This window comes from Melanostigma gelatinosum (genome assembly GCF_949748355.1).
Source record: "Melanostigma gelatinosum genome assembly, chromosome: 4".
In the NCBI taxonomy this organism is placed as follows: Eukaryota; Metazoa; Chordata; class Actinopteri; order Perciformes; family Zoarcidae; genus Melanostigma; species Melanostigma gelatinosum.
The window spans coordinates 26,899,137-26,914,645 of NC_136637.1; the positions used below are offsets into that span (position 1 = coordinate 26,899,137).

Sequence of the window (15,509 nt, forward strand, 5' to 3'; positions counted from 1 at the left end):
AGAAAGCTCCACTAAACACGCCGCATGCTGCCTTCCCAGCACCAGCGGCTGTCTAATGGGAAGTACGTGACTAGCTGGGGAACACAGCGGAGCATTTAGCAGCTGAAGAGACAGATATTTCCCTCAGGAGTTGGGGCTAGAAAAGTGAATATTGGACCAACATTCAGCCAGGTGGCCAGAAACTAGACCCCAAATGAATGCTAATTATGCGCCGTGCTGAATGTGCTAGCACCAAGTAGCAGAAAAACAGTCATGGCAGCTTTAAGAACAGACAAAGACGCATCGAAAGAAACTAGCAGCTGTCGCAGAAACGCAAGTTCTCTCGACACAAACGGGTTCAAAAGAATTCTCCGAGGTGGCAAATCAGATTTCACTTCTTTTCTTTGAGAAAGTCTGAACTAAACCACTTGAGAGGCATGCAGGGAAGAAAAACAATATCGTGATCAAACATAGACGCAGGACTCGGCTCAATTTAAACCACAACAGCAGCAGGGAAGAAATAATTAGTAGCGTGAAAACCAGATTTGATGTTCAGGGCTGCAGGTTCCAATTCAGGTGTTTGCATCGACTGCATCTACTGTAGTGAGGCGGAAATAGAGAGCTATGGGTGAGATGTTATGAACCTACACGGCATGTCTGTTGCATCTCTTCCTCTCTGCTCTCAGAGGGGCAGGTTCAGCTGTCAAACGAAGGATGCAGAAAGGGCCCAGCGAGGGCTCTTATGTCATTCTCTCAGTGTTTGCTGATTAATGATTCTATTCTCTTCTGTTCTCAGATCAAGCTAATGGCCCCCATGATGTGCACGTGCTGGAATAAGAGCCTACTGCTGCAATGCGCAGGGAACATCTGGAGCAATTCTCCTTCAACATCTCAAAGATTTGCTTCTGGGAAGGATGAACAGTTTTGAGTTCAGCACGGTTGGTGCTGAAGAGAACAATTTGTGGGCAAGCTAATTTCATCCATTACTGCAAGTGTCCCCACTCCAGCAGGAGAGCACGGGGCCTCGTCTCAGCTCTGCTCCTGCGGATACAAAAGACTAATCTGTATTTTGAAGCATTGCCAATAAAAAGGAACGACAAGGAGACTCCTCAGGCAAATAACAAGGGAGGACAAAGAAACCGATGCTTCTGCTGAAAACTCTCCAAAGCGTTCCTTGAACTCCCTTTGGATAAATTAAATTGCTCACCTTCTACTTCATCATCCTGCGAGTTTGTAAGCAAGTAAGTGTGTGTGTGTGTGTGTGTGTGTGTGTGTGTGTCTGATCCTGACTCTCCTCGCTCATTTCTCTTCCAGTCTGCAAACTATGGAGACTGTTTCATAAGGAACAAGGCAGGTGGGTCAACTGAAAGGCAATTAGATACAGAACACAAGCAGCACACAAACAACAAAGAGCATTTCAATGAGAACGCACAGCCTCAAACCCTCACCGCAGCATCTCCCACCCTCATGTTCTGCCAGAAGCCAATACACAGAGCAAGGTTTTGTTTCTGACACAACATCCTCGCACCTGCACACACACACACACACACACACACTGTGTATTATTGATGAGCACAGCAGTAGGGGGAACCATGAGAGGGGTCAGAGAGCCATCGAATCGAAACTGGCATTCGGCCGACCTTTCGCAGCTGTTGGCATGCGTGTATGCACGCACGCATATACGCGAGTGTGTGTGTGTGTGTGTCCGTACGGTCAATCTTCTTCACCGCCTTCTAAAATGATTAGGAAGTGAAAGAGCAACAGCAGCAGGAGGAGAAGGAGGTGCTGATGTGTGAGAGGCCCATCACAGAGGTGTGATGTGGCGAATGGGCCGTCACGCAGAGCATGCATCCGTCACACGTTCATCGAATCCGTACAGCCAACTGACACACGTGCAGCCAGTCGTTTTCATTCACAGATTGTCATTCATGTCACTACAACATAATAAAACTAAAGGCTGATATTTTGCATGAAGATCCACCACAGTGAACATCATGGCCGCCTTTAATGCTGACGTTATGTTACCGTTAATAAAACTCACAATGTAGTAACCTTTTCATACCTCAATTATATTACAGGATTTAAATATGCTAAATAGAGAACAGCCCCACAAGAAACACCTTCATCTCCTGCCCACGGTCACAACTGGGCAATGCAATTATGCACAGAACTACCGACCCTCTCAGTAATATTAAGAACCGCAGTATTTGTAATATAGTCTCATGCATGACTGAGTCGTTGATCGTTATTAAATCTCAACGCTGGCTAATCTCATTCGCTCAACCGTCAATGTGCCGTGGAGGGAAACTAAACTGACAGGAACTTCATTTAACCGTGAAGGCTTTTTTCCCTCTCATATCCATGTTGATAGATATTTATTCATATTCACCTGTTAGCGAATCCGTTGCGTAATTATTTGTTACTCTTGATAAATACATGAAATGAAGTTCAAAGAGCAAAACAAAAGTAAAGAGCTGAAGAATGATAAGTGAGCCCAACGGACCACATCTAGAAAGCGCAACGATTGCTGATTTGGATGCAAACACAGCTGGAAGTCTGCAGGCGTGCAGATCAGTGTTGGAGTGCGTGGATATTCATGCATACGTGTTCATGTACAGTGTGTGGCCTGTTTGAGTGTGCTATGTGCGATTACAGTCGGATGAAGACATCACTATAACAGGAGACGCACTCGATGGCTGGAGTTTGGCCTTTTGGGCCTTATCGCTCTGACCATCCACTCTAACAACAGAGCAGAATGTGTGAGGTTTACATTTTGGGGGACTTTGCCTCCAGGGTCCAAGGCAAGATTGTACTGAACGGTACTGCAATCAGCAGACGTACTCGGCCTGTATGTCCCTGTTGTGTGATCAGTGGCTTGGAATCACATACTGATGGTTTGCTTTTCAGATTTTCTTTGGTGCATCATGTTTGTCTCGCGTACTCCTCCATCACAACTGCGTGTTTGCGGGAATCGAAGCGGCGTGTGCTTGTGGCACTGAGGGTGGTCTGTTCGACTCGGGTCAGCGTGACCGTTTGACCCGACACAACTAATGTGGAAGTGTGCTAGAGTGCTGCTTTCGACCCAGAGTCACAGCCTCTTGCCATGTTGGTGTCACAGCAGGGATGCATTATTGGCTTTGCTCTCTTCAAGCCAATAGTCGGTTAGAAGAAAGTCACATTTTGTAACCCCAGTTCTCTGAGTAAAAGGCCAAGACTTCACGTTGTATCCATGACAATCTGGAGAGCTCGTCTTGAATAGCATTAAGTACGTACACATTTCACTGTGCAAACACCGTAACATTTAGAGAGATCGTGTTGGGCATTAATTCCGTTTTGATTTGATTCAAATTGGCATTAAATGTGGGTGAAAACTTGACTTGAGTGATCTGTTTTTCCTTTCCTGTCACATTCTCGCCTCTCTTATCCCTCCCTCCTTACACGCTTTTGTAAAGCCCAACAATTATGGTTTCTTGGCTGTCGAACATAAAAAGCCACTTGAAAAATGATCTCCAGCGTTGACAATTTGGGCGCCACCCACTCTGCCTATGGTACTCAATAAGCCAGATATTTGGGCTTTATATTAATAATCACAGTGAAACCACAGAAATGAAAAAATACGGTAAAAACTCATGTGCATCCCTCTCGGTCTGCCTGGTCAGCAATTATCAGATGATGCTAACAAAGAAAGTGGACGTTTGTCTCTTAACTTATCGTATCTTAACTTTCAAAAGCAAACGTTAATTGCTACGTGGTAAACAACAACAGAGAGCAATATAAAAGACCAGACATTTACATAATCAAGATTCAGCGTCCTCCGATCGGAAAACAAACCAGAACTGCAATCAGGACTCGGCAGAGCGAGGAAACAAACCTAATTAGTGAACATTGGGAAAGCCTTCCTGGCTGCAAACCTGTGTCGCGCACACACACTCAAAATGCCGACAACAAACACACACGGATAAACAGTTGGCGACACACTACCAAAGGACAGACGCACAATGTTCCTTGATTCAATTCACAAGGACAAATACATCATTTTAGACTTCATACAACAACTCCGCTTCATGCTCTCACAGTCAGTCTCTCCCTCTCTGTCAGCCATTTCAATTTATTTTACAATCACACACACTGCTGGAAGTGCGGAACAGAAAGAATATGGCGATTATATCTTTATCACAAACACAGACACAGAAACAATGCATTGTTTAAAAATCTGTTCAATAAAACCTACAGATTAACTTGAGTCCTGCAAAAGTCTCTAACTAACTGTTACGTCCCTTTCTAGTCGGGTTAAGGGAGGAACATAACGTGCAATCAGGCGTAAAATGACCGCTTATTAAAGGCCGCAGAAAATAAACAATACAATAGCTGGCAGAACCCCAAAAGAGCACAAAATAAACAAATACTTGCCTGTCACTTTAAGAAAGAACAACAGGCAGACCCCAAAAAAAGAAAACGCACTAAAAAAGGACAATGCAACCCGCTAAACAAGTAAACCCTGAAGTACCAAAAGGGAAGGAAACGGAGGTTCTACACAAAACAGAGTTCATAACAGCATCACCCTGCGTGTCTGAGCCACCCGGCAACGTGCTCCTGCTGGGGTGGAGCTGGGGTTGGTTTCGATGGCAACAGGCACAAAGCTGATGCGAGTGACACGTGGTAATGGCCGACAGAAAGGCGAGACAACAACCCCCCTCTGGATCTTATGACCCGTCTTCTTTCCTCGCCAACTCGCTTGTCGTTCTTCCTCCTCTCCTCCAGCTCTATTTGTGGTCGTTCTGCACCTTTTCTCCGTCTCCCCGCATTGATTTTGTTTCAGTGGAGAGGACATAAGGCGAGTTGCTAGAGTGGGCATCGCTCCCATTCCGTCACCATGAGAACACTTTGCATTCTGCTCACATTCCTCAGAATAGCTCGGACCACTGTCAGCGAGTCGCCCACGAGGGGTTCAGAGGAGAGAGAGGAGGCGCCTCGCCCCCCCTCTGGCCAACAGCATGGCGCCGCGACCCAAACAGACTGCACGATTATTCATAAGACTGCTGCAAGCCGTTAGTTTGTTTCTCTCCAAGTCACAGTTATAACATTTGACAATGTTTTCATTGCTTGAATCAAAGTTTGCCTAAACTAAGTAGAGCATTATTTTCATTTGCTGCAAAGGGCCGTGTCTGACGACGTCACTTTGGCAAGCATGAATCACACTTCAGTGGGTAAAGACAAATAAAATTGCATCTCTTTGCTGTAATGCAGCCTTTAAAACCTGGAGAAAACAACACTTATGCCACAGTCGTCTCATATCACCATCTTGATCTATTGCCCTAGTTCCAGTGTCTACTTTCTTCTCCAGGAAGAACAGACACGCTAACAAGGCTTCTAAAAGAACAAACAAACATGGCTACAGAAAGGTAGCTTACCGACTGGCTAATGACGTGACACTGACCGATTGGTGGCAAACATGAAACATGAGCAGATGGAGGCGAAAGTTCTCTTTAACAAATAACATAAAGTCAACTCATTGTTCATTTCAAGGACTCAAGGAAGGCCATTGTTGCTGTGCAGATATCAGATGATTGAAACTGCGGGAATCGGAATCTTTGTGATTGGCTGTTCCATCAGCGCTCTCCTGACAAGTGATGGATTAGTCCTGCACGCTGAAGCCGCTCAAAAACAAATGCCTGGGCACATGTGCACACAGCTCAGCCAGGGCTGGAGGAGAAAAGGTCTAACAGACAATTACAATAATACATTTCTCACATTTTCCCTCCCTTGAAATCAATAAGCAAAGCAAGGCTGGAGCTCATGCTGGATACAGGGCACTCACTCATGGCTTTTTCAGAGAAAAGTAGTTTTTCTCTGAAGGTGCACAATAAAGCATCTGTTTGAGACAATGTTTCTTTAGCTGAAGCCTGTATTAGAGACCGTGATGCGGTCGGGAGAGTTCATGTTGAAATCAGACCCTTTAGCGTTGTAAAGGGAACAGAAGAGCGAGGGCGACAGTTGCAGCATTCACAAACTATTCTCACATGCCTAGAGTCCTCCTGTTCTACGTCGCCTTGCAGGTCACAGACTCATTCCTCTCGTGCCCGTCAGCCTTCTAAATATCCAACCAACGCTCACACACATTGGCTATGCATCCGGCTACACACATTAAAGCCTGTATAAATATCATCATTTCATATAAACAAACCTACAGATCAATCGATCGATCGATCTGCGAGAAAATGACTCTACTTCTCTCTTGATTTATTACCTCAGTAAACATTGTAATCATGAGTTTATGGTCTCACTCTGTAGTTTCAAGTCTTCTTCAGTACATCATGATGTTCATTTAGTAACTTATGGTCCATTTAGAGTCAAACGGACCATAAAGCAGGGTGTGCTTTAAGGCGGGGCTACTGTAACAGGAACAAATGTTTTTATTCTGCTCTCTGCTTAGTTCTCCTTAGACTGACAGCGCCTGCTGTATCATAAACCTCTACCTTAAGATAAACATCCACATAGATCAAAGAGCACAGGAGAAGATTTGCAGGCCATATATAACCTCGACATAGAACCAGGCCTACTTTTATTGTTGCAGGGAATACACCAGACGTTGCCTGTTTCAGCACAAATGTCTGTCTCTCATCATTCTTCCCTTGCCTGTTTCAGCTGGTTTCTCTCGTCTGTGGGTATAAAGGTAGCATGCATGAAGATGATTTTAGATGATTCATTTGACATTGATTTGAAAACAGTTTACACTTTTCTCCCGAATAGTTTAAGAAATATTCCACAACACTACCTTGCTTTTGACAGGTTATTGTCACGGCGTGGTCTGGTTTGGGTGTCCGTCTTTTTGTCTTAGAACTTTAACCCTTTCACCGTCTGCTTTCAGTTCATGAAAGTTAGCTCCTAACATTTAGGTCGCCCAAAAATGCATTGCAGAAAATACACAAAATCCTCCAAAAATGAAAAAAAAAAAAAAAAGAAGTTTACTGCACAAACTTGCTTCTTCACTTATATTGTCTGCCCTCACTCTACACACACACACACACACACACACACATTTATCACAAGTGCTCAACTGGAGGTTTTATGCGTTGACCTATCTGACCTATGAGTGACTGAGCAACATCACCACGGCAACCTTTGATTGTTGCTAGGCATTTAGGGCAGTTGGACACACACAGACACACACTTAGGACTTGGACATTTTCCGACAAAAGCTCTTTTCCCATCATAGCCCCTTCTCTCCCCCACCCCTTCAAAATAAAAGTACAATAGCGTAACCATATTTTATCAGGAAGCACAGGGATGAGGCTTCTTTTTCAAAATAACAGACCCCAACTCCCACTATATGTTAACGGAAGAGTATTTATTTAACCTTTAACGTTTCAAGTTATATTTACCCAATACACCTGAAAACTTCCATAACAATCCTCTAAGTACAATAGAAGAAAATGGATGCACAAAGTACTTCTAAAATTTGTAACTAACACTTTGTAACCAACACATTTTAGTAAAGTTTGCAGTTTGTTGAATGTGATGCAGCCTGTTTCATGAATAAATGACAGAAGAGGAAGCGTATCACCTCTAATGTCAGAAAAATGACTCAAATATAATTTAAGCAGTATAACAGTTTAATTAACGTTTGTTAATTGAGGCATGCTGTGAACCTGTACAATTAAATAATGGTCTGTCTCCAATAATAGCCTGGTGCTCAGTCAAATGGAAGCCTCCGTCATCACCGTGAGTTTTGAGTACTTCTAAACCTTGGCAAAGGAAAATGGATCTGAAAATAGAAACTAAAACCACCCAAACCACACTTTAGACTTTTACACTGCAAAAATAGGTTTTCCGGCCGCCCAGAGAGACATTGGTGACCTTTTCTTCCAGCACTCTTTGTACGTCGGTGTGTATGTGTGCGAATTTGATGAAAATTTAGCAGCGACGGGACCTGAGGCATTTATACGAGAACTTCTCGGCAGATGCTATGCTTGAACTGCCACTAAAGAGGCACACCACTGCTCACTTCAGTCCTGTCAAATCAATCTCACAAGCACCCTCACACACATTCAAACATGGAACTTTGTGTTTTTTGTGACTCAAGTGTGTCGATCTTTCTGTCTTAATTACAGTTTGTGCTTACCAATGTCAGTAAATGTGGAATAATAAATGGGCTCTGTCTCTATTAGATGGATGCCACTGAGCAGAGTGGAGATGAGGAGAGTGGCGAGGCAGTGGGAGTAAGAACGTGAGGATGGGGATGTTTTTCAAGGACAAGATGTATTGAGCAGCCTCTTAAGTGTGAGAAAGGAACCATTAAAAATCATATATACGCAGCCTCTTTCTTTAGTTCAGTCATCATTATCCCGTTGGATGTAAAGCTTGTTAAAGCGGTGAAGGAGGTAAGAAACTGATTAGAGTCCAGCTTACACATCAGGGTGTGCTGCTGTATGTTCATTCTCCATTACAACACACACAGAAGCACACACTTAAAGAAACACAACACTGGATGAAGGTTGTGTACAGGTGACATAACTAGGGTTAAATACTTGACATATTCTGACCCTATCGTGCCAATTTAAAAGCACAAATGAATAGCAATTACCTCTCCGAAGATCTCTCTCTCGATATATATCACACACACACACACAGAGAGAGCGAGAGAGCGAGAGCGAGAGAGCGAGAGATATATATATAGTTTTCTTCCCCTTAAAAACAATTAAAAATGCTTAAAATGATGGCTCTTGGCTCGGCCTTCCTCGTATGGCTCTCTTGCGTTATTCATTAACAAAGGCTGCTGCCTGGAGACTAATTTAAACCTGAACGAACAGGCCTTTCTGCTTTCGGGTGGTCAAGCAGGTGGTTAAAGCACGAGCTGTCAAACCCCAAGTGAAAGAGAGCTCAAAACCTCAACACAGATTAAATTGATTAGACAGATACAAGTATAACCAATACAGTAAATTATAAATAAATACAGAGTGTTTGAAAAGGACTAGGCAGAAGTAAACTTTTTATGACTTAAATTACTTAACCAATGAACTTAATGTTAATCACGTATATGATCATCTTAATATATTAAACAAAAACAAAATAATTGATGAATTCATCAATTATACACCAAGGCCCTGCTTTTGTCTTATTATGCATTTCCCATCAGCTGCTGTAAATACATTAACTCCTGTGCGGAATAATTTATATAAATACAGATTTATTTTACACACTGCATGCAGATGTTAGCATTTAGCTCAAATCACCGCAAGTACGGCCTCACGGAGCCACTAGCACGGCCACTTGTGGCCACTTGCGTGACTCTGGCAATGTCGGTGGGTTGGTCGAGCACTTTGCTCCAGACGGAAATATGTTAACAACAAAATATCTGCAAAACAAATGGCATTAACATCAGCCTAAGCTGTAGTTTGTGTTCAGTGTTACAAACATTAGCATGCTAACACGCTAAGATAAGAGGTTGAATTTGGTACACTTTATATTTGCCAAACATCAGCACGTTGTCGTTGGGAGCTTGTTGACGTTAGCATGTAGCCTCACAGAGCTGCTAGCATGGCTAGACTCGTTACTACCAGAGAACTGCGGTTTCTCTGAACCATGCAAGTGCCATAATCTAACTCCAACCTCAATCTAGGTACTCGCAGTAACTAAAGCCTTTTGTATGAATGCATGTGGAGCAATCTGGCCGCTTCATTAATTATGTTAGCTCACACGTAGCAGCCATACAAGACTTCTTATGCTACTTCTGAAGCAACGATCAGAAACGGCGGGCTTACTGTCGATTCATCTGAAACCAACCATCAGACCTCATCCTGCTCATTCTTCATGGTAAACATGGTAAATGGAGAGCTCTTACAGCTAATCGGACAACAGAACAACTAGAGATGTCGAAAAGGAGCATGCACAAATAAATCACACACGCCCAACAGTTGCCTTGTACGTGTTACCAAGTGAAGAAATTAGATACCGTTCCAGAAGCAAGGTGCAGTCACCAGCCGCTCATGTCATTTACAGGTTATCCACCACCTCGGTTTTTTCTGGCAGTCACAACCGCCATGACACTAAAGCAGCAGGTTTGTCACGTTTTAGGGTTTTCGTGCATTAACTTAATAGGTTTCTGCAGCTTGCCACGATATAAACATATCGGATCATTGAGCAGCTTTATCACACTGTCTCCGGGCTAATGTCATCATCTCCTGTGGATGCTTTTTTTCCATAGAGCGTACAGTTCTATAGTAATTATCTTATCTAATTTCCTTTGTTCACAAAATCTTTTGCTTTAACAGGTTGCCATAACAGCTGCATGTCTGGTTGCTGTGGATTGGCTACAACGATAAATATCCACATATCATTTTTGAATAAATTACCACATGCTTAATTTCAAAAGTGAATAATTTAAAAGCATGAGTGACATGCAAGTTCACACATGTTTGCAAAAAAAACTAGATATGACCCTGATGATGATAGCCGCATAATCAGGTACCCCTGTGGTGGTGTATGGGGCTTTAATTGACTGCCAGCCAGCACCAATCAAGCGGCAGAGATCTGAGAGGTGTGAGGACCTGGACCAAGCCTCTCGGGTGCTGGTTAATCCGCCAGCCTCAGCTCCTCAGATGTCGACACACACACAGAGAAGGGTAGAAATGCAGCTAGCGCAGAGAGCGTAATTACACAAGTTATCGAGAAGCATAAAATAAACTAGCTCCCAGAATAGATGTAATATGTGGGTGCATGCACTGATTGACAGGGCAATAACATGGACGCTATAGAAACACGAGTACAGTATACTGCATAAAAAAGGTCTTCAGGCACCATGTTCATATTGTAAAATCAATCACAGGCTCGCAGGGCGATTTGTGGAAATAAATGCTCAACAGAAAAGGAATGAACCATCTGAAGCGCATCATCCTATTTGACGTGCTCTAAAGGAACAAAGGCAGCAGCGATGTTTCCTCCTGAGTGACAAAGCACCTCATTTATAGTAAATTACCCAGAGACACAAAAAAGAACAGGAGGGCCACAAATCATCAAGGCATTCACGCTGTAATCTCAACAGAACACAAAGAAAACCATTTTTCTTCAAAAGGGTTTGTTACAACCGTCTGTGTGCAGGCCCAAGACAACAGGGGACCCTGCAAGATATTCCTTGGGGGGGCCCCCTTTACTGTGTGTGTGTGTGTGTGTGAGAAAGAGACACACAAAAACATTAAAATTGATGAACCAATTCTGCATAAATCCACGATACAGTTACGAGAAGCATGTCTTCAAATATGATTGCAAATAAATGTTGAAAAAAAGCAGACATTCATTTATTTTTCTTCATTAATTATTGACAGCATGAACTGTACCAGAACTGCATTTTTGAATATATATAAACGGTTAAACATTATATTTAAATACGATTTGTCAGTGCTATCATCTTGCTGTTTTAAAAGCCTTGTCACCCAAACAACGTCCTCCTCAGAGCCCTCAACTGCACAGGGACTGACCGTTACAATGAGACAGGGAAGAGGACCGTTCAGTGAAGATTGATGAAGAAGATCGGCGATAAGACAAGATCCAACTCCAGATTTCTCATTTACATAACTGTTATGATGTGGGGTGGACGCACATAACAGCAAGAGCCTGGTGCCCAAAATGAAATCCCAACTATATTAGAATATATTCTGTGTATCAGTGGACATTTTCTGGCATTTGGTTGTGCAAACTGTTCCTTGAAGGAATAAAGTCATCTCAGTTTATTCAGTCCATTAGCTACAAATTGCATATTTCATTTTACATCACTCACCCAAGTATTTTCAGACCAATTTCCTAAATTTCAGGTGATCAGTTTCGGATGATTTCAACACAACAGTACGGGTCATTTTCGACCACATCAACACATTCTAAATCTGCGATGAAACCACTCACTGGTGGAGCTTGCTCTGCCTTAAATTGGCAACATGCCCACATAAAACTTATTCGCTGAAATAAAATACTGTCTCCATGTTGCTAATTGAGCTGCATATTTTTGGCGTCACAAGTTTGATCATGATGCCCAAAGGCTGTGCACTTAGTGTGCATGCCAGAGGGGCCACGTACTGTTGAATTCTAAGTGGATCCAAACACATTAACCAATATCTGCACGTGCAGTTTTGTACACACACATGCACACACACACACGCCAGGTTGGAGAAAACTGCTCATCTGCATTTCACCATTCAAAAGGTCAGGAACCACCAAAGCCATTGAGAGCAGCTCTCTGTGTCCCCGTCACTCTGAGAGTGAGAGTGGTTCTACACACAGAGTGAGAGTGGTTCTACACACAGAGTGAGAGTGGTGCTACGCGCAGAGTGAGGCTACACACAGAGTGAGAGTGGTGCTACACACAGAGTGGTGCTACGCGCAGAGTGGTGCTACGCGCAGAGTGAGAGGTTCTACACACAGAGTGGTGCTACGCGCAGAGTGAGAGGTTCTACGCGCAGAGTGAGAGGTTCTACGCGCAGAGTGAGAGGTTCTACGCGCAGAGTGAGAGGTTCTACACACAGAGAGAGAGGTTCTACACACAGAGAGAGAGGTTCTACACACAGAGTGAGAGGTTCTACACACAGAGAGGTTCTACACACAGAGTGAGAGTGGTGCTACACACAGAGTGAGAGTGGTGCTACACAGAGTGAGAGTGGTGCTACACAGAGTGAGAGTGGTGCTACACACAGAGTGAGAGTGGTGCTACACACAGAGTGAGAGTGGTGCTACACACAGAGTGGTGCTACACACAGAGTGGTGCTACACACAGAGTGAGAGTGGTGCTACACACAGAGTGAGAGTGGTTCTACACACAGAGTGAGAGTGGTGCTACACACAGAGTGAGAGTGGTTCTACACACAGAGTGAGAGTGGTGCTACACACAGAGTGAGAGTGGTTCTACACACAGAGTGAGAGTGGTTCGACACACAGAGTGAGAGTGGTGCTACACACAGAGTGGTGCTACACACAGAGTGAGAGTGGTGCTACACACAGAGTGGTGCTACACACAGAGTGAGAGTGGTGCTACACAGAGTGAGAGTGGTGCTACACACAGAGTGAGAGTGGTGCTACACACAGAGTGAGAGTGGTGCTACACACAGAGTGAGAGTGGTGCTACACACAGAGTGAGAGTGGTGCTACACAGAGTGAGAGTGGTGCTACACAGAGTGAGAGTGGTGCTACACACAGAGTGAGAGTGGTGCTACACACAGAGTGAGAGTGGTGCTACACACAGAGTGAGAGTGGTGCTACACAGAGTGAGAGTGGTGCTACACAGAGTGAGAGTGGTGCTACACACAGAGTGAGAGTGGTGCTACACACAGAGAGCCGGGCGGAGCACCACACAAACCTCGGGTTGCATAACAAACCGATTACACGTCTCATCTCCACAAAGCTACTGAGCCATCAGATGACTGGCTTGGTCCGTAATATGTGGCCTGATAATGCCAAATTAAACACAGCTCTCATAATTCAATGAGAGCTCATATCGGTAATTCGATTTGAGGCTTCAGTGGAGAGGAAAAGAGCAACGAAGGAAATCCAAGCAGAGTTGGAGTTTCTTTGCGGGGCAGCACTGTCATTATCATCATACAAGTCAACTTAAATAATTGATATCTCGTATTACTCCCTGTGCTCCGTTTCCCTTTCTAAAAAGCGTGCTCTGGTTCAAACGGGACGCCAGATGAAAGCACTCTAATGGTCTCATGTGAAGACTTCTTCTCTCTCGGGATGAATCTGGAAAACGCTCCTGTCTAATTCTGCCCGCCGTTATATCGGGCTCCCTCTCTCTCGCGCGCGCCTGCACTGGGCATCGATTTGAGCGCGCTCCGCTAAATCGGTGAACCAAAAGGGATCGGAGGAGAGAGACATCAGAGAGGTGCCTACCTGAGGTAACGCAGGGGTTCTATGGTCTCAGCCTCTGCTTCCGCCGAGCTGTGGTTCATCTTGTCCATCTGGTTGTTGTTTTTTGATTTGTTTTTCTCCCACGCGGCAAAATGTGAGGAACGGATGAGCTGCGCCGCTCCAAAAGAAAGAGACACTTTGGGTTCCTTCTCCCTGAGTCGGATTCGATAAGCGCGCACTGTCTACCTCTTTGCCTGCGAATAGACTGAAGAATGTAAATAGACTTCCTCCCTCTGTGGCTCTTGATTGGTTCCGACGCTGGAAGGTAATTGCTGGCTGCTACTTACACACTCTGATTAATGCGTCTATATGATTGTCTCTCTCTCCCACTGTGGCCGCGGATCATTCTCTAATAAAACCAGCTGGCTCTGTGTATCAGCTGTGCTCACCGGGGGGAAAGCCAGCCAATTAAGACTCAGGAGGCATGGAGCTCGCCGGCTGATTGGCTCAGGCTGCCTCGATCATAGCCCCCCTCCCCCCACCTCAAATTGTCACACACACACGCACACACTCCTTGGTGGCAAAACGCTCCCTTGATGTAGAATCTATACTCTAGAAGAGCAAGCATCAGCGCGAGGAGACACTTTTCATTTGGTTGCGGGAGGTAAATGAAGCCCAGTAAAACTGAGACAGTACCATTATGGGACCTGAGTGGGTTCACAGCAGCACTTTGTTGCTCCAGCACACAGAAGATGGCTGAGCTGAAACAGAACACTGTGAGCTCACAGAGGGCTTTGGTGCATGCAGGCTGATGGTATGGATTTTGAGGGGGGCAGCAGAGGAAAACATGAAAATAGTTTTAAAAAAAACACTCCAAACAGTGTCTATCTTATTCAAATGTGCATTCCTGTATATCTTTGACACAGCGGTGGCATATGTACAGTAGTATCACGGGGAGGGGCCGCAGGCTGCCAAGGAATGGAGCTCATAAGTGGGTCGTGGTGACAAACAATAGCTCACTTTCTTCTATAAAAGTCTCGCTCTCCTTTTTCTCTCCCTCCCCCCAGACGCCATTAAATCTCTTTACTGCAGCCCGACTACCAGAGCAAAGTCCGAGGACTTATATTACATAGATGAGGGTCTAAGTCTTTTGTTTTTCTACCACATCACACAAATAAACCTTTCATTCCTGTGAGGGCTACTGAAGACGAACAGGTTGAATGAAAAGTTGGCGTACCCAGCCACCTAGGGCTTATACATTGCTGCAGCAATTAAAGCTGGAGAGTCAGTACTGTGGTCTGTAAACTAATCATGACTGCATTTTGAAGTCTGTGTAAAATAAATACTCACACGCCCTGTTTATACATTGAAGGCATCACTGCTCATTGTTCCTCCATACCCCACACATGCTGGGCCTCAACACTTCCTGTTTAAGGATCTTTCAGATTAGCTTTTCAATGCATTCTAAAGGTCAGCTGATTACTGGCGTGGTGTGCATATGGGTTAGTGAGTAGTACTTTATGATACACATGAATATGTGTACAAATCATTCAACCGTGATGTTCTGCACAGAAGAGAGGCTGCGAGGTCTGAATATGGATGAATGATTCAGTTCCTTTTTGCTAATCCAGTGCATGGGGGGGGGGGGGGGGGGGGGGGTGAAATGTAAGATGTTGAAGTGTTTTGACAGCTTGTGA

At 44.3% G+C, this 15,509-nt stretch overlaps 1 protein-coding gene across 1 annotated transcript in view; it reads right to left on the reverse strand.

The window, feature by feature from the left end:
* Window positions 1-14,104, reverse strand: part of yjefn3 (YjeF N-terminal domain containing 3) — a 36,642-nt gene extending 22,538 nt beyond the window's left edge. The window contains exon 1 of the mRNA XM_079267070.1: window positions 13,855-14,104. Within this exon, the coding sequence (XP_079123196.1) occupies window positions 13,855-13,922 (68 nt within the window). The 5' untranslated portion in view covers window positions 13,923-14,104. The remainder of the gene's footprint in view (window positions 1-13,854) is intronic.
* Between the last annotated feature and the right edge of the window lie 1,405 nt (window positions 14,105-15,509).